Source organism: Mirounga leonina, unplaced genomic scaffold (assembly GCF_011800145.1).
Source record: "Mirounga leonina isolate KUSES-001 unplaced genomic scaffold, KU_Mleo_1.0 Mir_173, whole genome shotgun sequence".
NCBI classification, from domain to species: Eukaryota; Metazoa; Chordata; class Mammalia; order Carnivora; family Phocidae; genus Mirounga; species Mirounga leonina.
The window spans coordinates 93,220,872-93,245,581 of record NW_023270447.1 but is presented as its reverse complement, the minus strand read 5'-3'; the positions used below and the strand labels follow the sequence as shown (position 1 = coordinate 93,245,581).

General features: G+C 59.0%; 4 protein-coding genes across 4 annotated transcripts in view; 2 read left to right on the top strand and 2 right to left on the bottom strand.

Moving 5' to 3' along the window:
• Positions 1 to 1,751: 1,751 nt before the first annotated feature.
• Positions 1,752 to 2,230, top strand: LOC118020101 (40S ribosomal protein S24-like). The gene has a single exon (XM_035019984.1). The coding sequence runs from the start codon at positions 1,752 to 1,754 to the stop codon at positions 2,148 to 2,150; it is 399 nt and encodes a 132-aa protein (XP_034875875.1). The 3' UTR covers positions 2,151 to 2,230.
• A 5,848-nt stretch (positions 2,231 to 8,078) lies between these two features.
• Positions 8,079 to 9,328, top strand: CALML6 (calmodulin like 6). The gene is made up of 5 exons (XM_035019038.1): positions 8,079 to 8,126; positions 8,560 to 8,734; positions 8,843 to 8,987; positions 9,065 to 9,165; positions 9,238 to 9,328. Exons 1-5 carry the CDS (start codon positions 8,079 to 8,081, stop codon positions 9,282 to 9,284), a joined length of 516 nt encoding a protein of 171 aa, XP_034874929.1. The 3' UTR covers positions 9,285 to 9,328.
• Positions 9,329 to 9,665: 337 nt separating this feature from the next.
• TMEM52 (transmembrane protein 52) lies at positions 9,666 to 11,553 on the bottom strand. The gene is made up of 5 exons (XM_035019983.1): positions 11,445 to 11,553; positions 11,316 to 11,359; positions 11,163 to 11,222; positions 10,394 to 10,572; positions 9,666 to 10,288 (listed from the first exon to the last, which is right to left on the bottom strand). Exons 1-5 carry the CDS (start codon positions 11,508 to 11,510, stop codon positions 10,113 to 10,115), a joined length of 525 nt encoding a protein of 174 aa, XP_034875874.1. The 5' UTR covers positions 11,511 to 11,553; the 3' UTR covers positions 9,666 to 10,112.
• Positions 11,554 to 14,628: 3,075 nt separating this feature from the next.
• The window catches only part of CFAP74 (cilia and flagella associated protein 74), a 52,926-nt gene continuing 42,844 nt past the window's right edge, over positions 14,629 to 24,710 (bottom strand). The window contains exons 25-38 of the mRNA XM_035019978.1: positions 21,848 to 22,124; positions 20,558 to 20,656; positions 19,297 to 19,436; positions 18,512 to 18,646; positions 18,225 to 18,334; positions 18,034 to 18,089; positions 17,808 to 17,927; positions 17,424 to 17,579; positions 16,406 to 16,535; positions 16,067 to 16,221; positions 15,701 to 15,865; positions 15,364 to 15,513; positions 15,006 to 15,140; positions 14,629 to 14,809 (exon numbers count right to left, since the gene is read on the bottom strand). Of these exons, the coding sequence (XP_034875869.1) occupies positions 14,708 to 14,809; positions 15,006 to 15,140; positions 15,364 to 15,513; positions 15,701 to 15,865; positions 16,067 to 16,221; positions 16,406 to 16,535; positions 17,424 to 17,579; positions 17,808 to 17,927; positions 18,034 to 18,089; positions 18,225 to 18,334; positions 18,512 to 18,646; positions 19,297 to 19,436; positions 20,558 to 20,656; positions 21,848 to 22,124 (1,930 nt within the window). The 3' untranslated portion in view covers positions 14,629 to 14,707. The remainder of the gene's footprint in view (positions 14,810 to 15,005; positions 15,141 to 15,363; positions 15,514 to 15,700; positions 15,866 to 16,066; positions 16,222 to 16,405; positions 16,536 to 17,423; positions 17,580 to 17,807; positions 17,928 to 18,033; positions 18,090 to 18,224; positions 18,335 to 18,511; positions 18,647 to 19,296; positions 19,437 to 20,557; positions 20,657 to 21,847; positions 22,125 to 24,710) is intronic.

Sequence of the window (24,710 nt, the reverse complement as noted above, 5' to 3'; positions counted from 1 at the left end):
CCCTGCAGCCCTCTAGCCCCCTCCCAGCCCCGCCAGCCCTGCAGCCCTGCAGCCCCTCCAGCTCTCTTGGCCGCTCTCCCTCCCGCCTTCCTGCAGCAGCCTTGCTTTGAAGGTTGTGTCCTGTGAACAGAAAGCAGCAGGGATCTGTTTTGTTTTTCAGTCTGACAGTCGGTGATTGCTTTAAATGCATTGTTTTGATTATTGATGTATTTGGATTTCTTTTTAAAAATAAACAATTTTTTTAAGGGGGCGCCTGGGTGGCTCAGTCGGTTAAGTGTCCCATTCTTGATTTCAGCTGAGGTCTTGATCTCGGGGTCCTGGGATCAGGCCCACATGGGGCTCCTGGCTCACACAGAGTCGACTTGTCCCTCTCCCTCTGCTTGTCCCCTGCTCATGCTCTCTCTCTCACTCTCAGTCTCTCTCAAATAAATAGACAAAATCTTTTAAACATTTAAAAAAATAAAATTTTAAAAAGATTAATATTTTATTTAAATTCAATTTAGTTAACATACAGTGTATTATTAGTTTCAGAGGTAGAATTCAGTGATTCATCAGTTGCATACAACACCCAGTGTTCATTACATCACATGCCCTCCTTAATGCCCATCACCCAGTTACCCCATCCCGCCCAGCCACCCTCAGTTTGTTCCCTAGAGTTGAGTCAAAATAAACTTTATTTTTAGAACAGTTTTAGGTTTACAGAAAAACTGCTGAGAGTACAGAGTTCCCATGCCCTTCACACTCGGTCAGTTCTGTTAGGAACATCTTACATTAGCATGATACATTTGACGTCACAGTCAACCAATATTGACATATTATTATTAATTAAAGTCTATGCTTTATTCAGATTTCCTTTTTTTTTTTTAAACATTTTATTTGACGGAGAGAGAGACAGCCAGAGAGGGGACACAAGCAGGGGGAGTGGGAGAGGGTGAAGCAGGCTTCCCACCAAGCAGGGAGCCTGATGTGGGGCTTGATGTGGGGCTCAATCCCAGGACCCTGGGATCTTGACCTGAGCCGAAGGCGGATGCTTAACAACTGAGCCACCCAGGCGCCCCATAGATTTCCTTGGTTTTTAACAACGATCCTCTTTGTGTCCCAGGATCCCATCTTGCGTTGAGTCATCATGTCTCCTTGAACTCCTCTGGGCTGTGACAGTTTCTCGGACTGAAAGATTTTATTTATTTATTTGCGAGAGAGAGAATGAGAGACAGAGAGCAGGAGAGGGAGGAGGGTCAGAGGGAGAAGCAGACTCCCTGCTGATCAGGGAGCCCGATGTGGGACTCGATCCCAGGACTCCAGGATCATGACCTGAGCCGAAGGCAGACGCTTAACCAACTGAGCCACCCAGGTGCCCTTCTCTTCTTTTTTTTAAGATTTATTTGTTTTTTTGGAGGTGGGGAGAGGAGCAGGAGGAGAGGAAGAGAGAATCCTAAACAGACTCCCTGCTAAGCAGGGAGCCCGACTTGGGGCTCCATCCCACGACCCTGAGATCATGACCTGAGCCGAAACCACGAAGCAGACACTTAACCAGCTGCGCCTCCCAGGCACTCCTGTATGTTTTCTTAGTATTTGTCCTTCTGAGACTGTCTTGCAGTTTCTTCCATGTGGTAGCAGGTGTCAGGAGTTCCACCTTTTTAAGGCCGAATGATAACAATTCCATTGTATGTTGTATTAGGGTTCTCCAGAGAAACAGAACATACACACAGATACACGTGTGAAATATATAGCGATGAGGCTTGGCCGCCATCATGAATGACACAGTAACTATCCGGACCAGGAAGTTCATGACTAACCGACTACTTCAGCGGAAACAGATGGTCATTGATGTTCTTCACCCCGGAAAGGCAACAGTACCTAAGACAGAAATTCGGGAAAAACTAGCCAAAATGTACAAGACCACACCAGATGTCATATTTGTGTTTGGATTCAGAACCCATTTTGGTGGTGGCAGGACAACAGGCTTTGGCATAATATATGATTCCTTGGATTATGCAAAGAAAAATGAACCCAAACACAGACTTGCAAGACATGGCCTCTATGAGAAGAAAAAGACATCAAGAAAACAGCAAAAGGACCACAAGAACAGAATGAAGAAAGTCAGGGGGACTGCAAAAGCCAATGTTGGTGCTGGCAAAAAGAAGGAGTAAAGATGCTGCAGTGGCTTTATCTGGTTGTGCAGATTTTTCATGAGAGGATCAATAAACTAAGAATGTTAAAAAAAAAAAAAGAAATATATATATAGCGATGAGGAGATTGATTATAGGAATTGGCCCGTGCAGTTGTGGAGGCCAAGACGTTCCCCAATCTTCCCTCTGTGGGCTGGAGGCCCAGAGAACTGGTGGTGTGATTCAGTCTGAGTCTGACGGCCGGAGTGGCAGGAGGGCTGACTTGCAAAAGCAGGAGAAGATGGATGTTCCACTCAGGCAGAGAGCAAACTCATTCTTCCTCTTCCTCTTTTTGTTTTATCGGGGCCCTCAACAGATTGGACAATGCACACCTGCCTTGGCGAGGATGATTTCCTTACTCAGTTTATGAAATCAGATGCTTATCTCTTGCAGGGACGCTCTCACAGACATATCCAGAAGCAAGGGTTGACCAGCTGCCTGGGTGCCCTCAGCCCAGTCAAGCTGACACATACCATTAACTACCGCAGATGTATATACGATGTTTCGTTTATCCATCTGTCCATTGGTGTACATTTGGGTTGTTTCTACCTTTTACATATTGTGAATAATGCTGCTAGGAACATGGGTGTACAAATATCTGTTCAGGTCCCTGATTTTCAGTTCTTTTAGGTACAGACAGAATTGGAACTGCTGGGTCATATGGCCATTCTGTGCCTGCTTTCTGCAGGAATCTCCATGCTGTTTTCCATAGCAGGCTTAGTGTCCCACAGTCCCACCAGCTGTGCACAGTGTCCCAATTTCTCCACATCTTCCCTAACACTTGTTTTGTTTTGTTTTTTATCGTAGCCATCCTAATGGGTGTGAAATGATAGATCATTGTGGTTTCGACTTGCATTTTCCTAACAATTAGTGATGTTGAGCATCTTTTCATGTTTTTCTTTGTCATGTGTGTATCTTTTTTGGTAAAATGTCTATTCAAGTCCTTTGCCCACTTGTGAATTGGGTTGTTTATTTTTGTTGCTGTTGAGCTGTAGGGATTAAATATTCTGGATATGAATCCCTTATCAGGGATGCCTGGGTGGCTCAGTCAGTTAAGCGTCTGCCTTCGGCTCAGGTCATGATCTCAGGGTCCTGGGATCGAGCCCCGCGTCGGGTTCCCTACTCAACGGGGAGCCTGCTTTTCCCTCTACCTCTTCCCCTGCTCATGCTCTCTCTCTCTCTCAAATAAATAAATAATCCCTCATCAGATATGTGATTTGTGAATATTTTCTTCCAGTCTGTGGGGTGCCTTTTCACCCCGTTGATGGTGTGCTTTGATGCACAATGGATATTTATTTTATACTTGGGTCATAATCTGATCCTACTTGATTTCTTTTCTTGCTCACATTGTCCCAGCCTCAGCCCCTGGGAGCTCTGTCAGGTGGCTGGGGTTACTTTTACGACATTACTTGCTGCTTTCTAGTTATGCTGCTTTTCTTAGGCTTCCGTCTTCTTTCCTGAGTTCTGTTGGGTTCATTACATTTTCTTTATTCCTTTTTCCCTCCTAGATATGGAAGTTACACAATCCGTTTCTGTTATTTTAGTGGTTAACTTAAAGTTCCACATACATTGTAATGTCAGCAACCAGCTCTGGCCATTCCTGAACGCTGCCGGGGCCTTACACTCGCATCCCTTCCCCATCTGCCGTGGTTGCTGGTCCGGAGCTGGGGTTTGTTTTTACGCCCCTTGTCCAGGCTGGGCTCCCCCGAGCAGACCCCGAAACAAAGACTCAAGACTAGGACATGGAGTTTTTCTTGGGGTTGTAGGAGGTAAGAGGGGTGGGAAGGGGGCATTCCTGGGGCTGAGCAGGGGACGCTGTGGGCAACGAATGGGGCTCAGCACACTGGGACCCTGAGGAGACCGTGTCACGGGCGCAGCGCCATTGCTGGTGGGCAAGGAGGCTGGCTGCAGGCGCCGTGCAGAGTGTGGGTCCCGGCCTGGGGCCTGCCCTGTGCTGGTTTAGGACGCCTCAGGCGGAAGCTGCAGGAAGAGGGGCAGCTACGAGAACCACTGGTAGGTGTAGAGTCTCACGCCTGCCTCGGTTATGCTCCAGCCCCTCAAAGGAGCCCCTGGGGCTGCCCTGCTCCCCCAGCTCCTGCCAGCTCGGTCCATTGGTCCCTTCATCCTTTGCTGTCCTTGAGCTGTCAGACCCAACTCGTCCCCAGCTGGGTTATGCTGCAAATTACCCCTGGTTGTTGGCCTAGTGGCTAGGAGGGGAGGTGGATGTCCTAACGGGGATAAATGTTGCCTGGGGGGGTTGGTGGGGAGGCCTCAGAATTCTAACTCAGCTGAGGCGGGGGTGCAGCTCTTCCCAGGGAGAGGTGAGCAAACCCTGAAGGTGCAGAAGGTTCAGAGGAGTCTGGGCCTTAGAGCTGAGGGGGACAGACACCCGGATGTCCTCACACACATGGCAAGGTCCCAGCTTTCCCCAGCAGGGTCCTGACAACAGGTCAGGTGCTGGGCAGCCGCCACCTGCTCTCTTGTCGCCCTCGTGCCCAATCCAGGATGGTGACCGTCGCAGCAGGTGAACCACCGGGAGGAATGTGTGCCCACTCCCAGGGTGCCTTGTCGCAGCCGACCGATGAGGGATCCATCTCTAATGCCCCCTCTAGCTGTGCATTGGGTCCCACGGAAGCTGACCCCGAGATGGAGTTTGGGTACGAGCTGTGCACAAGGCATCAACGCCAGAGACAGGGAGGGGGCAGGATCGGGCAGAGGGAAGTCCGGCTGTGCTGCCCGAAGCCTCAGGCCAGCCATGGGGACTCAGCCTGCGTGAAATTACCTGTTCAGAGGTTCTACCTGGGGCCACAGTGGCCGGCGACCTGGGTCTGTACCTGAGGCTGCCCTGGAAGGGGACCCCCCAGCGCCAGCGTCTATGGGTTTCTTCGCTCTTCCGGGGAGGAGTCACTGGGGAGGCACTTGCTGGTGGGGAAGGGCTGGGATGGCTTTGTCACCACGCAGCCTTTCACTACACCCTGGCCTGGGTTTCCAGTCTGTGAGTCCAGGTGCTCTCTTCAGGTGTCCATGCCTCCTTCCTGCCCAGAGGAAATTCCACGTGCCCTGCAGTTGGGAGGGTGGTCCCGAAGGCCCAGACACAGATGCCCAGGTTCCTGGGGCATACTGCCTCCAGTGGCCTTCTGTATCAGTCGGAATCTCCAGAAAAACAGGCCAATAGGAGTGGGAGGGAGAGAGAGAGTGAGGGAGAGAGGTTGATTTATTTTAAGGAATTGGGTCCCTTTGTGGCGATTGTGGGGCTGGTGAGTTCAGAGGCCTGAGACCCAGGGAGGAGCTGATGTTGCAGCTCGAACCCAGAGGCCCTCTGGAGCAGAATTCCCTCCTCTGGGGAGCTCACTCTTCTTCTCTTAAGGTCTTCAACCGATTGGATTAGGCCCACCCACATTATGAGGGTCATCCGCTTTATTCAAAGTCTACTGGTTTATTTTATTTTTATTCTTTTAAAAGATTTTATTTATTTATTTGAGAGAGAGAGACACAGCAAGAGAGAGAACACAAGCGGGGGGAGCGGGAGAGGGAGAAGCAGGCTTCCCGCGGAGCAGGGAGCCCGATGCGGGGCTCGATCCCAGGACCCTGGGATCATGACCTGAGCCGAAGGCAGACGCTTAATGACTGAGCCACCCAGGCGCCCCAGGATGGTCAGTTTTATATGTTTTTTTTTTTTTTTACCAAATTAAAAAAAAAAGATCATGGTATGTAACAGATGTTCAGTAAATGTCAGTTCTCCCTGAGTAATATTTCATGTTGATTTCGCCACTGTAATCAATAAATATATGAACAACCCCCCCCTTTTTTTTTTTTAAGATTTTATTTATTTATTAGTCAGAGAGAGAGAGAGCACGTGAGCGAACACAAGCAGGGGGAGCAGCAGGCTCCCTGCTGAGCAAGGAGCCCAATGAGGGACTCGATCCGAGGACCCTGGGATCATGACCTGGGCCGAAGGCAGCTGCTTAACCGACTGAGCCACCCAGGTGTCCCTGAACAAAACCCCCTTCTTAACGACATCTAGACTAGTGTCTGAGCAGAAGTCTGGGCTCTGCAGTCTAGCTACACGCGAAATTAGCCCTCGTGCCTGCTTTCTCCTCAGGCCCTGCCCTGTCTCGGGGCCGGCGCCCATTGGCTTCCTGCCTCACGTTTGGGCTTGTAGAGGGGACTAGTTTACTGAAATGTTTCTGACTCCTGTTCTAGTTTGAGGTTTTCAAGGGAAGGGCATGGGAGAGTCTCTTCTCATCATCACAAAGCCTGAAACCAGAACCAGAGAGAGTAGCCAGGGCAAAGGTAGGGGGCCACCCCCCAGACCTGGAGCCCGCTTCCCCTTCAACCCTGTCCCCTGGGCCTTCTGGCCTGGTGCCCGCCGGAGCCATGCTGTCCGTCAGCACAAATCTTGCGGCCTCAGCAGCTGGCCTGGGCCTCAGTGGGGAGCGTCCCGGAGGCTTCAGACGTTCGGGCAGGCCCAGAGCCGGGCTGGTGGGGGCACATCCCACCTGCTCAGATCACCGGGCAGTCATGGGCTGGGGCTGCCGTGTGTGTGTGTGACTCTGGGGGGCCACGCACAGACGTGAGGGTATTAGGTGGGGGCACCCATCTGTGACTATCCCTGGGGGGAGCTGGAGGCCGGGATGGGAGGAGTCCCCTCAACCCACAAGGCTCCCACCTGTAACCGCAAGCCTCGGAGCCCTGTGGCCAGGCCAGTGGGTCTTGTGCCCCGGGCCGGGGTGGGAGGGAGGAGGCCCTCGGTGGAGGGGAGGGTGGCTGCCTGGGCCCGAGGGCTGAGCGCGCGTGCGCAGTCATGTGTGCACGCTGTCCAGGCAGCTCGTCACGGAACGGCCAGGCCCTGAGCCTCCCTCGGGAGCCAGCTTTGCTGTTCTGAGTGCAAGGGAGGTCAGGTTTCTCTGAGAAACCCCAGAATAGCCCCTGGCTGCTCAGAGGAAACCTGGTCTGGCCTCCTGGTAGCCAGTCTGGCCCCCTGGTCTTGTCCGTCTTGCCCTCTGGCCCCCACCCCACGTCCAGCTGTCTCCTCCCCGGACTGCCGACTTCCAGCCCCTTCTGCACAGGGTGGCCAGAGGGATGCATTCGTTCTCTCAACCTGTCTTTAGAGACTGCCTGCAAAGCACTGGGCCCATAGGGATATGGGGGTGTCACGGGGCCAGGGTGGGCATTCAGAAAGAACGCTCGTACGTGAGTGACGACAGGCCGTGTGAGGGTCCTGCGGCAGAACGGTGGAAGGGCAGCCGCTGCCGAGAAGGAGATTCGAGGAGGCTGACACGGTGAAGAGGAGACAGCAAAGGGAGAACACGTGTACAAACACTCTGGGCCTCCCGGGCCACCCAGCAGCCCCTTTCCTACCCTTGGCCCTCAGCCCATGCTGTCTATCTGGGCTTTGGCTCCAGAGGGCTGAGGCTGGGGTAGGGCCTTAGCCAAGACCTAGGATCCGAAAGGGCGCTTCAGGGTGAGGGGATGCTCAGGCCAAGGAGGGCCAGAAAGGGGCTATGTGGGGAAGGGCCAAGCCTGTCCCAAAATAGGGCTGCAGGATCTCCTAGCCATACAAGGATCTTGGAATCTGGACTCTGGGGACCCCAGGCAGCTGGGCCCAGCTAAAATGCGGCTGACACCCCTCTGCCCCCGGTCGCTAGTGCCCCTGTGCAGTGCTCTCCCGGCCGGCCACAGACATGGTAAGGCTGCTCCCGGCACCCGGCAGAGCCCCTGGTGGGCTGGCTGGGTGGTGGAGCGGGGGCCGGGGGGACAGAGGACAGGACAGGGCCTTTACCCGGGAGCGTGACTGCCTCCCCGGGAATCGAGGGAGCAGTTCAGCAGGGCTGGAGGGAGAGGGCAGAGTGCGGCGGCCAAGGCTGAGCCCTGCTGGCTGCCGATTCCACCCTTGCTCTGGTGGCCGGGATGGGGGGGCCCTTCCGAAAGCTGCCATGGCAGTGGTCGGCAGGGGAGGTCAGGGGCCAGAGACCATCCCCAGAAACGCCAGAACGGGCTGGGGTCCTTCACTCTCACCCGGGTCATGCTCCCCCATGGCGTCCTTCACCTGGTCTCACCTGGTGTCCTCTGCCTCCGCCCCAGAGCCTGGGCCTGCCTGACACTCCCTCACGTGGCTGGCCTGAGCCTTGGCGCCTCGCACCTGGCCTCTGCCTCATGTGTCCTTCCCCTGAAGTTACCTGACACAGTCCCACTCAGCCCTCGAGACCGATCCCTTGTGCCACCTCATCTGGAAGCTGCTCTGGGCTGGGGCCCCCTCCCTTAACCATAGGCCCGGAAGGGTTGCCAGGTGGATGGACAGGGTGGGGTGCCGTGGGTGCTGGGGCCTCCACCCTCCCTTGGACTGAGGGGCAGAGGAGGCCCCGGTGAAGCTAGGCCGGTGTCCCTGCAGACGGAGCGCCTGACAGCCGAGCAGATCAAGGAGTACAAGGGGGTCTTTGAGATGTTCGACGAGGAGGGCAACGGGGAGGTGAAGACTGGAGAGCTGGAGCGGCTCATGAGCCTGCTGGGCATCAATCCCACCAAGAGTGAGCTGGCCTCCATGGCCAAGGACGTGGACAGAGACAGTGAGGCCAGGCAGGGGGCAGTCCTGGGGGGGGGGGTCACCTGTGTGAGCGGGGAGGGCCACACCAGCTCACCCTCATGCGGCCCACCCTGCTGCTTGCTCCCTGCAGACAAAGGATTCTTCAACTGTGACAGCTTCCTGGCCCTGATGGGGATTTACTGGGAGAAGGCCCAGAACCAGGAGGGCGAGCTGAGGGCAGCGTTCCGTGTCTTCGACAAGGAGGGCAAGGGCTACATCGACTGGGACACGCTCAAGTAGGGCCTGGAGCTGGGGAGGGGGTGGGCGAGGGCCAGAACCCTATGCGCTGCCACTCAGCGTGGGGGCCCCGCAGGTACGTGCTCATGAACGCAGGTGAGCCCCTCAATGAGGCAGAGGCCGAGCAGATGATGAAGGAGGCTGACAAGGACGGGGATGGGACCATTGACTACGAGGGTGAGTGAGGGACGGGCCTGGGAGCCGGGTGGCTGGGCCAGGCTGGTGGCTGACCTGTCCTTCTGCTCCCAGAGTTTGTGGCCATGATGACCGGAGAGTCCTTCAAGCTGGTCCAGTAGGAGCAGGTGCTGTGGCCACGGGAGGCCTGCCCGAGGAAGGCCACTGCTTGCTGCTGCCCCCACAGCACCGCCCACGCCACCCAACCCCACCTCTGGCCAATAAACGCTCCTGCCAGACTACTGTGTGTTCCTCCCTCGCCCAGAAAGGCTGGCAAAGATCTGGGACTGGAGAAAGGAGAGGGTTTTCCTAGGGCAGCCACGGCACATGGCCCGTCACTCCTGCTGTGACATCTGACACCACCCACTGCTCAGCTCTGGGCTCTGGACACCAGCCTGAAAGCCAGATCGGGGGCAGGTCGAAGACTACCACTTGCCCTTCTGCCCGCACTGGGGGGTGGCTACCCACAGGCCCCTCCCAGGGCCTTTTCCTACAGATGGAGGTCACTTAGGTACAAACTTTATTCTCTCTCCAAAAAGCTGGGGGTGTCACAGCCAGCCCTGAGCCCTGAGGCTTAGGCCCGTGGGGTCAGGGCTGAATGAGGCAGCCTATGTGTGTGGGTGCATGTGTGTGGTCAACACAGGGCCAGCTGGCTGGGCTGCCTGGCGTTACATAGCAGCAAGGCCGGGGCTGTGGCAATGTGCTGGGGGGGCTGGCCTTCCCTGGGGACGGATGGCAGGGGTGTGCTGGGGGGGTCCCTGGCTGCAAGTGTCCTTGCGCCAGTCCCCTCTGAGCACAGGGTAGCTGGCAGAATTGGGAGGTTCAAGAGAGTTTTCCTCTGCCCTGGAGGGGCACCAGGGCTCTAGCCAGGGGTGTTGGGCATCGGTGCCTGGCTCCTGGAGCCCTGCCGGTATCTCTAGGCCTCAGGCCCCAGGGAGAGGACCGGGTTACTAAGAGGGGGGTGGCTCTTCCTGGCTGGGTTTGGCCATCTTGACAGCCTCTTCATAGGAGGGTGGCAGCTCAGGGGCATACAGGCTGTAGGCAGGAGGGGTCATGGAGTCGAGGTCCAGCTCCCCAAAGGGAAGGGGCAGCCGCATGCCCAGCGGGTACTGCACAGAGCTGTAAGCTGCAGGGAACCAGAGCGGGTTTGTGGGGATGAGTCTGCTCTCACCTGCCCCCCACTCCCCCCTGCAGGCAGGCAAGCCAACAGGTGAGGTCTGCAGGCACTCACAAGTCACCGTGCTGTGCACTGGGCTGTCACTATCCATAGGGCTGACCGTCAGGTCACAAGGCTGAGGTGTTGGTGGCAGGTGTGGCTGGCTGTGTACCCGTTTCCGGAGGCAGCAGAACCGGACACAGCTGGCTGTGACCCCACACAGCAGCAGCAGAAGGACAGCGAGTAAGATAAGCCTGTGCAGGGAGGGGCGAGACCCCACCGCTGGACTGACCCCAGGCCGCTGGGCACCACCCGAGACAGGACAATGGGCAGGACGAAAGAAAACCAGAGAATGTCTCTCCAGGCTGGAGACCTCCTTCCAGGCCAGAGCTGGGCCCGAGGAGCCCGCCGTCCTGGCATCCTGCTGCCGGGCCTGTCCTGGCTCTCTCCAGGCCTGGCCACAAGTGCCTTGGGCTCACTCCCAGGACACACCGTCCCAGGCCATCCGCACAATCCTGTGCCCAGACCAATGACCATGTCCACAGGGGCCTCCTGCAGGGGTGAGGAAGGAGGCGCTGGGAAGTGGGCAAGCGGGCTATGAAGGGAAGTCCTGCCAAGGGCCTGCGTGCCCAGAGCAGTCCCGGACTGGGGCAGGGCCCACAAGAGAGGCCGCCCTGGTGCTGAGGGCAGGAAGCAGGGGCCAGCCTGGGAGGCTGCTGAGGGCCCCGGCGCCTTCCTATCAGCGCCCGGAAGGGGACAGCGCTGGCGACTCCTCATCCGTGAGCCAGGAGGGGAGGGGGTCTGGTGGGCCTGGCCGGGGGAGAACGCGGCGGCCTGCACTTACCCCACGTGCCACAGGCTGCTCCAGCGGGCCTGGGGCGGGCACCTGCGGGGACGGCGACACCTGGAGCAGGCGGGGCACCCTCCGGGCCGACGGCCCCGCCCGAGCCCCCCCACAGGGCGGGGCCAGGCCCCGGCTCCCACCCCCCTGACTTACAGGTCCGACGGGTCGCAGCTGCCGTCCGCGAAGCCCAGCGCCACCTGTGGGGACAGGGGTGAGCCCGGGCGCGGGCGCGCCGAGCGCAGACCCGCCCCGCGGTGCCCGAGCCGAGCGCCGGCCACCCACCTGCGGCAGCGGCAGGAGCGGCGGCAGCAGTAGAAGCGCCCGGGAGGCCGGCGCCCCCACCCCCATGCTCGGCGCCGACGGGGAGCGCGGGCCCGCCGGCCGCGCCGCTTTATGGAGGCCCCGCCCCGCGCAGCCCCGCCCCCAGACGCGTAGCCACGCCCCAGCGCCCCGCCCGCCGGAGGCCTGTCCCGCGGCCGCACCCCGATCCCCGGCCCCAAGCCCCGCCCTCCAGAGGCACCGCCTCTCGAAGCCACGCCCAAATGAGCCCCGCCTCACGGCCCCGCCCGCCACGCTGGTCCCCGGGGCCTGCGAACCTGGGCTGTCGGGGCGGAGGGAGGGGGGGTCTTGCCCTCCGCCCGGGCGCAGAACCCCCATCCCGGCCGGGCCAGGCCTATCCTGCAGTCAGGCTCGGTGTGGGCTGGGCGACGCGGCTGCACAGGGTGTGGCCCCGGAGGGGGCGGCCGGGACAAATGTGGCGACTCTCGCACACACCGCGGCGCGCAAGGTAAAGGGTTGCAAGAGCCAAGATTCTGGGGTGTTCCCGGCGTGTTGTTCAAGGACGTTTATTTTGCTCTCACGCTGCGGGCGCCCACTGCCTGGGGCTGGCCAGGGGCAGGCTCACCGGGAGTCTGAGCGCGGCCCCAGGCCCCTGCGGCGTCCTGGGAGCTAACCACGTTCCCAGAGCACTTCGCCTTGAAAGACAGGCGTGTGGCCTCTGTGGTCTCCGGGGCTGGGGGTCACAGAATGGCTGCTGTCCATTCTGCCGGGAAAGCCTGGGGGCCATTTCTTCCACCTGACCGCTCTTCTCACCAGGCTAGTGGTACTGTTAGGTTCCCTCCGGCCTCTACTCCACCATCTGGTGGTCAGGCGAAGGGAGGTGGTCCGCACTGCAAGGTGCAGGGTGATCAGGCTTGTCTGGGGAGTGGGAGGAGCAGCTACCCTTGACCTGTCTTTTCTTTCTTTTTTAAAAGATTTATTCATCTATTTTAGAGAGAGAGAGAGTGAGCATGAGCAGGGGGTGGGCCAGAGGGAGAGGGAGAGAAACTGACTCCCTGTGAGCTTGGAGCCTGAGGCAGGCTCAATCCCACGACCCTGAGATCATGACCTGAGCAGAAATCAGAGAGTCAGTGTCTTAACCAACGGAGCCACCCAGGCTCCCCTGACCTTTCTCCCTCCCTCCCCCCGCTTCCTCCCTCCCTCCCTCCCTTCCTCTTTCTCTTTTTTAAAAGATTTTATTTATTTATTTGAGAGAGAGAGGGCAGGAGTAAGAGAGCACATGCGGGGGGAAGAGGAGGGGCAGTGGGAGAGGGAGAAACAGACTCCCAGATGAGCAGGGAGCCCAACTTGGGACTTGATCCCAGGACCCTGGGATCATGACCTGAGCTGAAATCAGAGAATCGGTCACTTAACCGACTGAGCCACCCTAGGTGTCCTGACCTGTCTTTCTTAATTGCATTCAGGATATACTGTCCATGAGTCTCCCTCCCCCAGAAGGACCTCCTGGGCTTGGCTCTCCTGCCTGGATCTGCCAGGCACCTGCTTTTTGATCTCACTTGATCTTGGCCCAGGCTTTGCCCCGAAGCTGTTCTGCACCTCCAGGCTGTGCCATGGCACCCCAGGGCCCCTCCTGCCCACCTTGCTCCAGCCAGGCTGGCTGAGCTTGGCTGCTGGCCATCCTTCCTCCTCCTCCCTCTTGCCCTTCACTGGATGGAAGGGAGGAGGATGGACAGAAGTCCAGCCAGTGCACAGGAGTTCAGGCAGGGCCTTGGCCAGTGAGTACCAGGGCCTGTTAGCAGGAGATTGAGGCCAGGGATTAGAAGAGTGGCCTGCCCCTCTTGCCCACCAGCCAGAAGAGGAGGCAGGGACCATGCCCTTCAGGGAGCACCTCCTCCTGGGGCCTGGGTTTGGCCTGGGCTGCTGGAGCCTGCCTTCTCCTCTCATCTGGTGAGAAAGTGGCTTGGGCTATGGCTGGTCAGCCCCAGGAGGGCACAGACAGAAGTCCTGCAGAACTCCAGTGTAGAGTCACCGTCACTGGCCTCAGGTTAGGGATATGACAGGCTTCCAGCCGTGAAGGGCACCAAGGAACTGGGGTTAGGATAGGTGGTTCCAGGCTGGTGTCCTGAAGCCTGTGCCCAGGGAAGCCTCCAGATGCATCACACCCTCCATTCTTGCTAGGGAAAGTTGCATGTGCTCTCCTGTTGGCAGGCATGGGACTAGGGTTGGTGGGTTGGGTATGCCGTGTACAGAGGGGCCAGACTGGATGGGTTCTGTGGGGACAGTGTCCAGCCAGCACTCTCCAGAAGGCAGGGGCTGGGGCAAGGGCACATTTTGAGCTCCAAGGAGTGTTTTATGGCCTGTGGGGGCTTCTATCTTGAAGGACCCGTTGGCGCCCAGAAGGCTGAGCCTGGACTCTGTCCAGAAAAATGGAAAACAAAACTCATGCTCTGGGCCTCACCCTGGACCCCAGCTAGACACTGAGGGAGGCCCTGAGCATGAGTCCCCCACATCTGTTCCCTCCTTCCTTGGGGTCATCAGGGATCCTGAAACTTCGGAGGGGCAAGAATCCTAACGGGTCCCCCTGGCTTTGGAGCTTCCTGTACCCTTCTTCATCTTTGCAGGGCCTCACTGGGTCTGGGCCTGTCTCAACTCCAGCCTGTATTCCCAGCACCCTGCCTTGCTAGCGGTTACCCCAATGATCCAGGCACCCACCCTCCAGGGAGGCGGAGTTCATTGTTTATGGACTGGTTTGTGGGTGTGGGTGTGGGGGGTTCAGAGGCAGTGCTCCCCCCCCCCCCCCCCGCCAGGGCTCTTTGTCCATCTCTGATTTGGTGCGCATCCCACACTTCAGGCTGGTATGAAGAAGGCCAGAAGGTTTATTGACAGACCTGTGGGGGCAGCTCTTCCCCCAACCAGGGCTTCTAAAGGCTGGGCAGGTGGCTACTGGTGGGGCTGGGGGTTCTGAGGGGCTCAGAGTAAGAGTAGGTTGTGGGTAGGACTAGCCTTATTGCTGGTTCTGAGTGGGGCCAGGGAGGGGGAGCTCTTGGGCCTCTGGACTCACTGGGTCTGAGGCAGCAGGAAGTGACCACGCCTGTGGGGCTGGGGTGCCCTGGGGCAACACAGGGGTCTGCACATTGGAACCTGCTCAGCAGCAGATGCCCAGGTCCCAGGCCTGTGGGTGGTTTGGCCTGGTTTACAGACTAGGGGAGGGCTTCATGGGTGAACAGGAGGGCTTGAGGGGGCTCTGCGGAGAGACTCCTGTGGCCTCAGGGGCCGGTCACCACCTGGGCCACAAAGAGGACCTTGTAAGTCTCCTTCACGTCCCCCTTGAGCTGCAGCAGGGCTGACACCATGAGTGGGTGATCTGGCTGGAATGGGAGGGGGAGGAAGGAAGAAACCCTCAGCCAACTGGCCCACCAGACACATGTGTTGTCTTCTGGCCCACCGCCTGCCTCACCTGCCCAGGGCCTACCCAGCAGCCCCCTCCCTGGGTGGGGCAGGGGTGTCATCCCGCCAAGCCTTTGGCTTTTGCAGGGCTTCCTGGCCAGAGTCTGTGGCACCTACATCAAAATCGGCAGGTGGCATCCAGGAGATGCTGATGGTCTTGGTCTGGCCACGCTCCACAGAGCCCCTGGAGGGCTCGATGGTGAAGCCCTTGTGCTGCAGAGACGTGCCGCTGTCCAGGCTGAACTCGACAGTCTGCGGGACACTGGAGCTGCAGATAGGGCTGGCGGGCCAGGCACAGCTCCCAGGAGGCAGTGGGACTGGGGTCGAGGGGGGCTGACTCCACCTGCCCTCTCAGCCCTGACCAGCAGGCTGCCCACCCCATATCAATCAAGGGGCAAGGCCGGGAGGGGCCCAGGCTGTCCAGGCAGGGGGTGCTGCAGAGGGGCAGGGTGGGCCTGCGCAGTGCTGTGGTCACCTTCTTTGGGGACAGCTGGGTGGTCCGGATGCAGCCCACCTGCAGCTCTCGGGTGGCAGGTGGGGCTGGTGTGTCTGTGTCTAACTGGATATAGTCCAGGGTCACCAGGATGGGCTTTAGCTCCTCTGCTTCTGAAGAGAGAGGACCTGGCTGGGGCCAATGGGGTGGGGTGGGGCTGCCACCCAGAGAGTGAGGGAGCTGCCTAGGGTCAGCTGGTCCTCAGGAAATCTCTCTTTAGCATGACCCCACCCTTTGGGCCAGGAATGACCACCCTACCCTTCAGGCTTCCTAGGGCTAAGGGTGCAGGTGGGCAGTAGGAGGGGTCCTCTTACTGCACCGAGCCCCCCCCCCCCCCCCCCCAGGGCTCACCCTCTCTGCGCTCAGGGTCGTAGGTGGGGATCACAGTCAGGGACTCCACAGGCACGTCCAGGGGGTCTCCGCCCTCCACGAACATCATGTGCTCGCGGGCCGCGCCCTTCAGAAGGATCTGGTGGGAGAGTTTCTGGGGACAAGGAGCATACAGCATTGTCCTGCGACCCGTGACCGGGGCTCCAGGAGGGTGTGGGCCCATGGGACCTGGGACAGTGGCCTCTCCACCTGACTACACCCCTGGTGTGGAGCCCCCAGTAGGGCAGGCGGGGAAGGCCCAGAGGGCCCCGGACACAAGGGAAGAGGGGTCGAGGCTGGGCTGGTGGGGCCACACCTTCTCGAAGAGCATGACCTGCAGCCTGTCGGAAAAGTACAGACTCTCGTGGTCTGGGCTGAAGGTCACGGTGAAGTCCTGCGCCTTGCCTGGGTCCATGATGCCCTTGACCGGGATCACGCTGAACACGCTCTGGCCGCTGTTGTTCTGAGTGCCTGTGGGCCAGGCGGCGTCCCTGCTCAGCCGGAGCCCCTGGCCCGCCCCCCACCAATCTGCTGCCGGCACCCCTGCCCCGGGCCCCACCCCTGCCCGCCGCCCGCGGCTCAGCTCCCACCTCCCTCGGCCTTGCCCCGACGGCCGTCCCCAGCAGTGGTCCCTTGCCTCCGTGGGCCAGCTCACCCACTACTTCAGTCCTCCGGGCCCGAGAGGCCAGGAACTGCGGCAGCCGCTGCTGGTCTTCGCTCCTGGAGCGGGAGAGGCTGTCCAGCTGCAGGGAGAACTGGACGGGCAGCGCGGAGCAGTTCTGCAGCTGTGAGGATAGGCGACCCTCAGCAGGCTACCATCCTGCTGCCCACGTGCAGGCTGCTGCAAAGGGGGTCTCCGCTCGCTCTGCCCCCGGGGGAGTCACGCCTCGCTGGGTGTCCAGTCGCTCTCCTGTCCAATCATTTTCACCTTGCGCTCACTGCACTTTATTGAGCTATTGGTTCATCTCGTCCAGCCTCACGCTACCCCCCTTTCCAGGCTGGTGTACCTAGCCGAATCCACTGCGCCTCAAGGTGGGGCAGCTCTGCGGTGCCCTCTGTCCTCCAGAGCTCCCTCCGTTGTCAGGCTCAGGCTAGCCTTCAGCTGAACCAGCATCCTTGCCCCAGTCTCTCCCCTGCCCTCACCCCCTTCTCCTGAGAGTGCCCCCTCCTCAGTGAGACACTTCAGGGAATCCCTGTTCTGAGCTCAGTGCCAGGTCCCGACCTAAGCCAGTGGACGAAGCAGGTGTCCTGTTGGTTGCTTGATCCCAAGGCTGGTGAGTCCCTTAGACATCGGAGAAGCATGGGGAGCTAGGCCTGCCCTCCGGCAGGTGGTGAAAGGCCACAGGGCAGTGTGACCTTGCCAGACACATCTGTAACCACGCCCCACCCCCCACAGCAGTGCCTGAGCTGAGCTCCTCCTCATCCCAGATGGGATGGCTCCTGCAAAGGCCCTGAACAGGAAGACAGGGAGCACTGAGGCAGAGCAGGTGAGGAGTGGAGGGAGGGGTGCTGGACAGGGTAGTGGAGGTGGAAGCTGCTGGAGGGTGGGGTGGCTCAGGTGGGGGTGGCCTGCACCTCCCCTGGCTCGCCTACCAAGGCCTGGATCCCTCCCCGGGTGGAGCCCCCTCCCAGGAGACCAGGGTAGGCACCAGGCCCCCTGTGATGTGCTTCACCTTGAAGCTTGAGGACACAGACTCTCTGGCAATCACATAACCCATGTCCAGAGTGTCCCCTTCAATGGAGCACGTGATCATGGGTGCCACGCCGGTGCCCAGGAGGGTCAGGGAGAGTTTGCCTCTCTTGGTGATGATGTCCAGTGTCTCTTGGGCCTACGGACAGAGACCACGTCCATTAGCATGGGGCAGACGTCTGCCAGAGGCACGTGCTGGAGCTCTGCTGGGAGCAAGTGGGTCGGGGCAGGCTGGAGCCGACACTGCTCTGAGCTCTGTGGCCACCTCCTGCTTGCCTGCCAGAGGTGAGGGCCTAGGGGGACCGGCCGCCCCCGGGGGCCCGAGCACACGGGCTGCAGCGTGGCGTAAAGTGGGCCTGGGACTCACCAGGATGCTCTCATGGGGAGAGAAGGACAGTGTCAGGACGTGGGTCTTGCCAGCAAGCAGCTTGCTGATGGGGTTCAGCAGGACGAAGGGGCCATTGGGGTTTAGCATGGAGAACTCCACCTGAGGGCCCAGTGTCAAGGAGAGGTGGCCAGGGCAGGACTGCAGCCCCCCACCAGCTCCTGTCCCGTCCATGTGGGCTGCCTGGGCTGGGTGTGGACAAGGATACAGCTAGATCCTCCAGGGAAATGTTCTGGATGGAGACCTTTTTTATGCCGCGGTGTCCTGAAATGGGAAGGTGGAATCAGGCTGTAGCCCTAGGCCCAGGAGTGGCGTGTGGGAACCCAGGTGGTGACTGTAGGGGGGCTCAGCCTCTGGGGTGGGGGTGTGCATGGGGGGCTGGGCCCAGTCAAGGCTCACCTACAGCGATCTGACCGAAGTTGGAGATGGTTTTGCCTCTGTTGGAGGTCACCACGATAGATGGGGCCACTGCCGGACACCACAGCTCCAGGTACAGGGTATTGTGAGGACTGGGGGGGGGGGGGGGGGGGTGTGCTGATGGTGCTGTGCCCCACCTCCCCGCCCTTGCCCTGCCCACTCCAGCCACTGTGCCCTTCCCTCCGGGGCCCCAGATCTGGGTTGGTAGCGCAGGAGGGACGATGCGCGACTCGATCCCGGGCTTCCTCCCTCCCGCCAGAGCACCGCACCTGAAGCTCAGGGGTTCTGTCCCCTTCCTGTCTTTGGGGTCACCACTGGCAACGACACAGGGCACCACAAACTTGTCAAACTTCCCCCGGAAAGACCTGGCCAGGGTGGCCTGGGCAGCCTGGTACTCGTCAGAACTGGAACGATGCAGCAGCATGCACTCACACTCCTGTGCCCATTCTGCGCATGCCCCAGCAGATGGGAGGCCTGGCCATGCTCCCCTGGGGCAGTGGGGGGGGGGCACAAGGCCACACCTGCTCCCCAGGGCCCTGGACCAGAGTGGGAAGGGGCCCCAGGCTGTGGCTGTCCTACCCTTTCCTGGTTCCTGTGGGGCCTCCTCCTACCCCAGGGTCCTGGTCAGGCACCTAACAAGAGGGCTGTGTTCCTGGGGCCTCGGGCAAGGGTCTAGGATGGGCAAGTGACACAAGCCCCTCAGAGCTCTCCTGGCCTCCTTTTGTACCTGGGGAGGCTGGGGTTGCTGAGCTGGGAATATGGGAGTCAGGGGCAGCAGGGTCTCCCCAGCCCATGGTGTGAGGCTGTGCATAGGGACACGAGGCCCATGGGAATGGGGTGGGCAGATGCCCAGGAAGTCAGAGCTGAAGAGCCCTCAAGGCAGCGCCTGGATTCAACTGTGCCTGAAGCCAGCCCAGCCCTGACTTCCAGTCACATGGCTCAAAACAGCTCTGTCCCAGGCAGCCTGTGGGGGAAAGTCTCCGTGGGGGTCAGGACAGGGTCCCGTCATATGGGCGCAGAGGGAGGTGGCAGGGTGGTCTTCTCTTGGGCCTACCTGAACTTGAAGTCCTGCTCACACAGCTCTGCAGTCGGGGTGGTCGAGGTCTGGAGCAGTCGGTCTTGGTTCTGCAGCCGCAGCGTGGAGAAGGACTGTTTCCTTAGGTCCTTCCTCTGGGTGGCTGTGTCCTTGCGGAGCTGGGGTGCGGAGAGGCCAGCTCTGCTCAGCCCCGTGGGCACCGTGGCCGCCCCTCGCCGGCTGCTGTCTGCCAGCGCAGGCCTGGGCAGACAGCCCCGTGCAGGGGCCCCAGGGGCGTGGGCTTGGAGCGGACGGGGACCCAGGCAGCAAGCGGCTTCCTCCGGAAGACCGACCGAAGGTGCAACAGGCAGCTGAGTATTCAGAGACCCCCATGGGCCTGTGCACCGACCTCAGCGTTTGCCTTCACCAGTGGGGAAACAGGCAACAGAGTGGGGGATTCGCCCGGGACCAGGGTCCTCCTTCCTGGTGCCTCCCCCCATGCCTCAGTGTAGGAGGACAAGTGCTTCCCCGTGTGGGCCAGACACTGGAAAAGTGTGCTTCGCGTCCCTCTGCGTCCCCAGCACTCTAGGCCATGGGACTGCACAGCTCTGTGTGGGTCCGTGGGACTCCCTCTCCCCGCAGGAGCCCACGGGCTGCCGCCTCTGCGGCTGGCAGGGGCAGCGGGCCTGACGCTTGCTGGGCTTTATCCCTGGGCTGACGCTTCCCTTCTTTCTTTTTAAGAAATATTTTTGTTTTATTTATTTACTTATTTATTAAGATTTTATTTATTTGAGATAAAGCACACAAGAGAGAATGGGGGCGTTCAGAGGGAGAGGGAGAAGCAGACCCCACCCTGAGGAAGGAGCCCGATGCGGGACTCGATCCCAGGACCCGGGATCAGGGCCTGAGCTGAAGGCAGACGCTCAACCATCTGAGCCACCCAGGCGCCCCTCCCCTCTTTCAAGTTTACATTTGTGAGGCTGTTTTCACGGCTTTACGGTTGTAAGAAGCCACACTTGCCGAGGGTCATGGGCCCCTTTGCCATTTTATCTGCTCTCCTTCCGTTAAAGCTCCACCTGCTTCTCAGGGAACGCCCCCCGGGGACCTAGGCTGCCTGGTGATGCTGCCTGGAGGAGGAGACGCTCTGAAAGCTGACACCCATCATGCTCCATAAAGTCCACCCAGCACTCCCGAAGGCACTCGGCCTGGCCCCCTGGAGCCTGGGGGGGGGGGGGGGGGAAGGAAGCCACAGCCCCTGCTCTGTGTCCCCATGCCCCTCCTCTTGGGAGTCTCCATGCACCAATTTTACCTCCACTGGTTTGGTCAGGGCCTGGGAGGCTTCCTGGTGGATCAGCTTGCTGGGCAGCACGGGCCGGAACCCCACCTGGATCAGGCATCTCTGCAAGGAGAGCCACCCAGAGGGCAGAGCTGGCCCCTGCTGGCACCTTGTCCTCCTCAGCACCCACTGAGGTCCCCCCGTCCACCCTCCCCTGCATGTCCCCAGGTCATGCTGACACTCCTGGCAGGACACCTCCGTCACTTCATGAAGGCCCTTTCCAGGGAGATGCTCCCTGACCACTGCCCCTGGGGGCTAGGTAGGTCACCGTGCACGATTATCAAGTCCACTCTTACCATGTAGGGCAGGGGTCCTGTGACGGAGATCCTGATGAACCAGGACCCGCCCACAGTTCACATTAGGCATGCCATGCGTGAGAAAGGAAACTTTGCATTCAGCTATCAAGATTTGGGGGTGAATTCTTCACCCCAACTTGTCCCTGAGACTGGCACAGCCTACAGGGAGGTCCTGGGCCCCACCGAGGGCTCACTCCCAAGTGTCCCCAGTGCTCAGGACAGCAGAGGTGCCCATATGATGGTGGGGGCAGAGCAGATGGCATGGGGGGAATAAAGGAAAAAGGGAGGGAGAAGGAGGGAGCAGGGAGAGGGAGAGAACGCAGAAGCCAACTACAATACCCCCTTTGGGGACGGGTACTTACACAGTATTTGCTAAGTTTAATAAAATGCATTTTAAATGATCACACAAATTGAAATGCTGCCAGGGCCCAGGTGTGCCCAGCCCCTCATGTGCCCCTCCTCACTTTGTCCTGGCAGGAGCCGCCCTAGCTTTTGAAGGGAAAGATCTAAGCTCCAGGAGGCTGGGATGGCCCTGACCCGGGCTGAGAGGAAGCCCTGCCCCCAGGCCCGGTTCTTTCTGCTCAATCAGGCAGAGTAGGGGCGGGGAGCCCTTGCTTAGCTGAGTGGACTCACACCCTGCACTTTGGTGACCAGGCCCTCTGTGCCCATCGCTGTGAGATCCAGGGCTCTGCACGTCCTCCCCCAGTCCACACTGCCAGAGCTCCCAGGCAGGTGCTTGTGGGGTCAGCCACCCGTGGGTGCCCCTGCCTCTGGGGCCTCTTCGCCCCGCCCAAGCTCATGGGCCACGGGGACCTCCTTGGCCCTGCTTGGGTCTGACGAGGGGCAGAGCTCACCCCCACCTCTGCTGTCCAGGCTGCATCGCTGTGGCCAAGGGTGGGCAGAGCCAGGCACCCCCAGGGGAGCCCACCCCCCCGCCTGCCTCGGGGCCCACACTTGCCTTTCCTGGCAGCACGGTCCCCACCGAGGGCGAGATGGTGATGGGTGAGTCCGGGGGCAGCAGGAACTCAAAGGATGTGGGCCCCACGGGAGAGGCGTCCTCCGAGCCGATGCGGGGCATGGAGTGGGTCAGTGGGTTCATGCTCACGTGAGAGTTGATGACGTACAGGGTGGCCACGGACACGTCATACAGGGAGGTGGCTGCAAACTTGACCTGGTAGTGGGACAGCTCCAGGGGCGGGTGGACGCCCACAGCCCGGCACGCCAGCTTGAGACACCTGGAAGGGCCGGTGTGGGCGGCTCAGCGGGGGCACGGCCCGCGGGGTCCCCCTGTGCTGTGGAAGGTGGCCCCTGAGGGAGACGGTGGCCTGCGTGGGCACCGCGCCTGGGACCACGATAGCAGTTGTCACATATTTTGCTCCCTACTTCGTTAGTGAATTTTACTGTCTTTTGAAGATACTGCAGACTCCTGCACGCATTTAAAGTGGATAGCTAAAAATTTCATCCTAAGTTGCTGAGGAGGTAATTTCTGGCTTATTTTGTTAAATATTCATCGACATTTAAAAATAACACCGATAAATTGCTCTTTAAATATGAGCACAGGAATCTATAAACCCTAGTTAGTTAATTTCTGCCATTATCCTTCAAAGAAAACGAAGAGATGTGGGAGGGTGGGCTTTCCCTCCCGGAACCATGGCTCCGTCTGTCTGCGTCCCGGTGGAGGGCCCCCCGCGCTGCTGAGCCTCAGAGCCTCCTCGACTGGTGCATCTTGGCACCTGGCCGGGTGGTGCCGGTTCCTGTGACCCCTACTGAGGCCCTACGGCTCTTCAGAGCTGGGACAAAGTAGTCAGGGTGCTCCAGCTGGCAGCTTTCAGCAGCTCACAGGAAAGGAAGCTCTGCCCATGGGTTTGGTGGCCACGGAGGCGTGGGCGTGGCTTTCCATCAGTGAGGCCACAGGCAAGTGTGGCACCATGGGCTACGACGTTTGAAGATTAATCTTTAACTTTGGCTTATGTTTAGTGTGTTATTTGAGTGTTTTTGGACCATGTGCGATCAGCCTGGTATTTGAATTAAGATAACGTATCAAAAAAAAAAAGAACAGATATTTGGTATTTTAACCACTGGAATATTTCCATTCCACATCTTCTTCGGACCCAGATTTCTACTGTGCTCTCTGTGTCGAATTTCATCCTAGTTACGTACATTTTAACGCTCTGATGTTGACTGGCTATGGTAACCCAGCTGTGATGTTGCTCATACACCGAAGTACTGAAATACATACTTTTATGTCTTGTGACCACAGGCTCTAAATGTGGAACAAAAATCCTTCTGTGTGGCGATATCACTGAGGTTATTGTTAGTATGCGATTAATTGAAAAACCATAAATGTATGCAATGGGACAATCATGACGTACAGAAAATGAGATTTCACTGCACGTGTTTCGGGACGGTGGACGGAGCTGCTGTTCCCCAGCTGGTTCCAGCATCAGGAGGGCTGAGACCGGGGTGGGGGCGCTGCCTGGCTCCCCTGCAGGGCCCTGGGGACAGGCGTGGAGGGAGCTTTGCTCCCCAGCATCACTCAACCCTATGAGCCTCTCCTTCTGCAATCACACCACAGCACCACATGTCTTTCCACGTTACTTTGGATAGTCCCCCTCTGGCAACTCATTTAGGCCCTCCTTCATTTTGTTGCAAAGAAAGAACCAGAAACCCCCTACCTGTCAGGGGCGGCATCACCAAGGCTCAACTGAGACTTGCCAGATGCTGTGGTTCTTATGACTGGGAGACAGTGGGCTTTACCCAAGAGCCTGATGGGGAACGTGGCAGGGGGTAGTCAGGGCCCTTGATTTTCCTTGTGGGTTCTAACTCTGCACTTCACTCCCTAAGCTCTTACCACCCATGGAGTTATTCCTGCTCACTCACAAGCCTGTCAGATCCCAGGCGACCAATGGTCCTGCCCATGGCCACATGCCTGGGGCCAGAAGGGGGTTTGGCCCGTGGACCCCTGGGCAGCCCAACACCACCCAGGGCTGCCCAGGTCCCCAGACAGGGCCAAACAGCAACTCAGGCCAGAATGCAGGTGGGAACAGGAGAAGAAAGGAAGGGAAACAGGAGGGCAGGAGGGGGTCAGTGGGGCTCAGTGCCCAGCTGGACACCTGCACAGGATGCTCCAGAACATTCCTCACTAGGGCTGATAATCTCAGGCAGCAACAAGAACAGGCCCTTATCCCGGACCACCCCCCTCTGCACCCTGTTTGATTTCTCTCTTTCTACCACCTCCTCCATCCCATCTGTCAGGGTGGAAATGGGAAGCTCAGGGAGGTCCAGGGACTATCCCCATCACACAGTGCATTAGAGCAAGGGGGGCTCATGCCCAGGTCCTCTTGGGTACAGAGGGACACTCTGCATACCACACACACACTCACACACAGACACACGCTCACACATGCATGTTCACACGTGCACAGACATGCACACCACACATGTCCACACGCACGCTCACATGCACACACATCCACACATGCATGCTCACACACATTCAAGCACACCACATGCACACTCACATGCATGTTTACACACACACCACACATGTCCACACGTGCACACTCACAGGCACACCCACACCCACAGTGCATGCTCACACACATTCAGGCACACCCCTCACACTCATATGCACACATGTCCACACATGTGCATGTTCACACGCACATACCACACGTGTCCACATGTGCACGCTCACATGCACACCCACACCCACAGTGCATGCTCACATTCGGGCACACCCCTCACGCTCACACGCACACACATCTACACACAGTCACACGTGCATGCTCACACACACATCCACACATGCACGCTCACAT

Coding starts and splice junctions, on each gene's coding strand:
- LOC118020101 (XM_035019984.1), top strand. CDS start 1,752: ATGAATGACACAGTAACTATCCGGACCAGGAAGTTCATGACTAACCGA.
- CALML6 (XM_035019038.1), top strand. CDS start 8,079: ATGGGGGGGCCCTTCCGAAAGCTGCCATGGCAGTGGTCGGCAGGGGAG. Junction 8,127..8,559: donor GGCAGTGGTCGGCAGGGGAG/GTCAGGGGCCAG, acceptor GTGTCCCTGCAG/ACGGAGCGCCTGACAGCCGA. Junction 8,988..9,064: donor ATCGACTGGGACACGCTCAA/GTAGGGCCTGGA, acceptor GGGGCCCCGCAG/GTACGTGCTCATGAACGCAG.
- TMEM52 (XM_035019983.1), bottom strand. CDS start 11,510: ATGGGGGTGGGGGCGCCGGCCTCCCGGGCGCTTCTACTGCTGCCGCCG. Junction 11,223..11,315: donor AGCTGCGACCCGTCGGACCT/GTAAGTCAGGGG, acceptor CGCCTGCTCCAG/GTGTCGCCGTCCCCGCAGGT. Junction 10,573..11,162: donor AGCAGCCTGTGGCACGTGGG/GTAAGTGCAGGC, acceptor CTCCCTGCACAG/GCTTATCTTACTCGCTGTCC.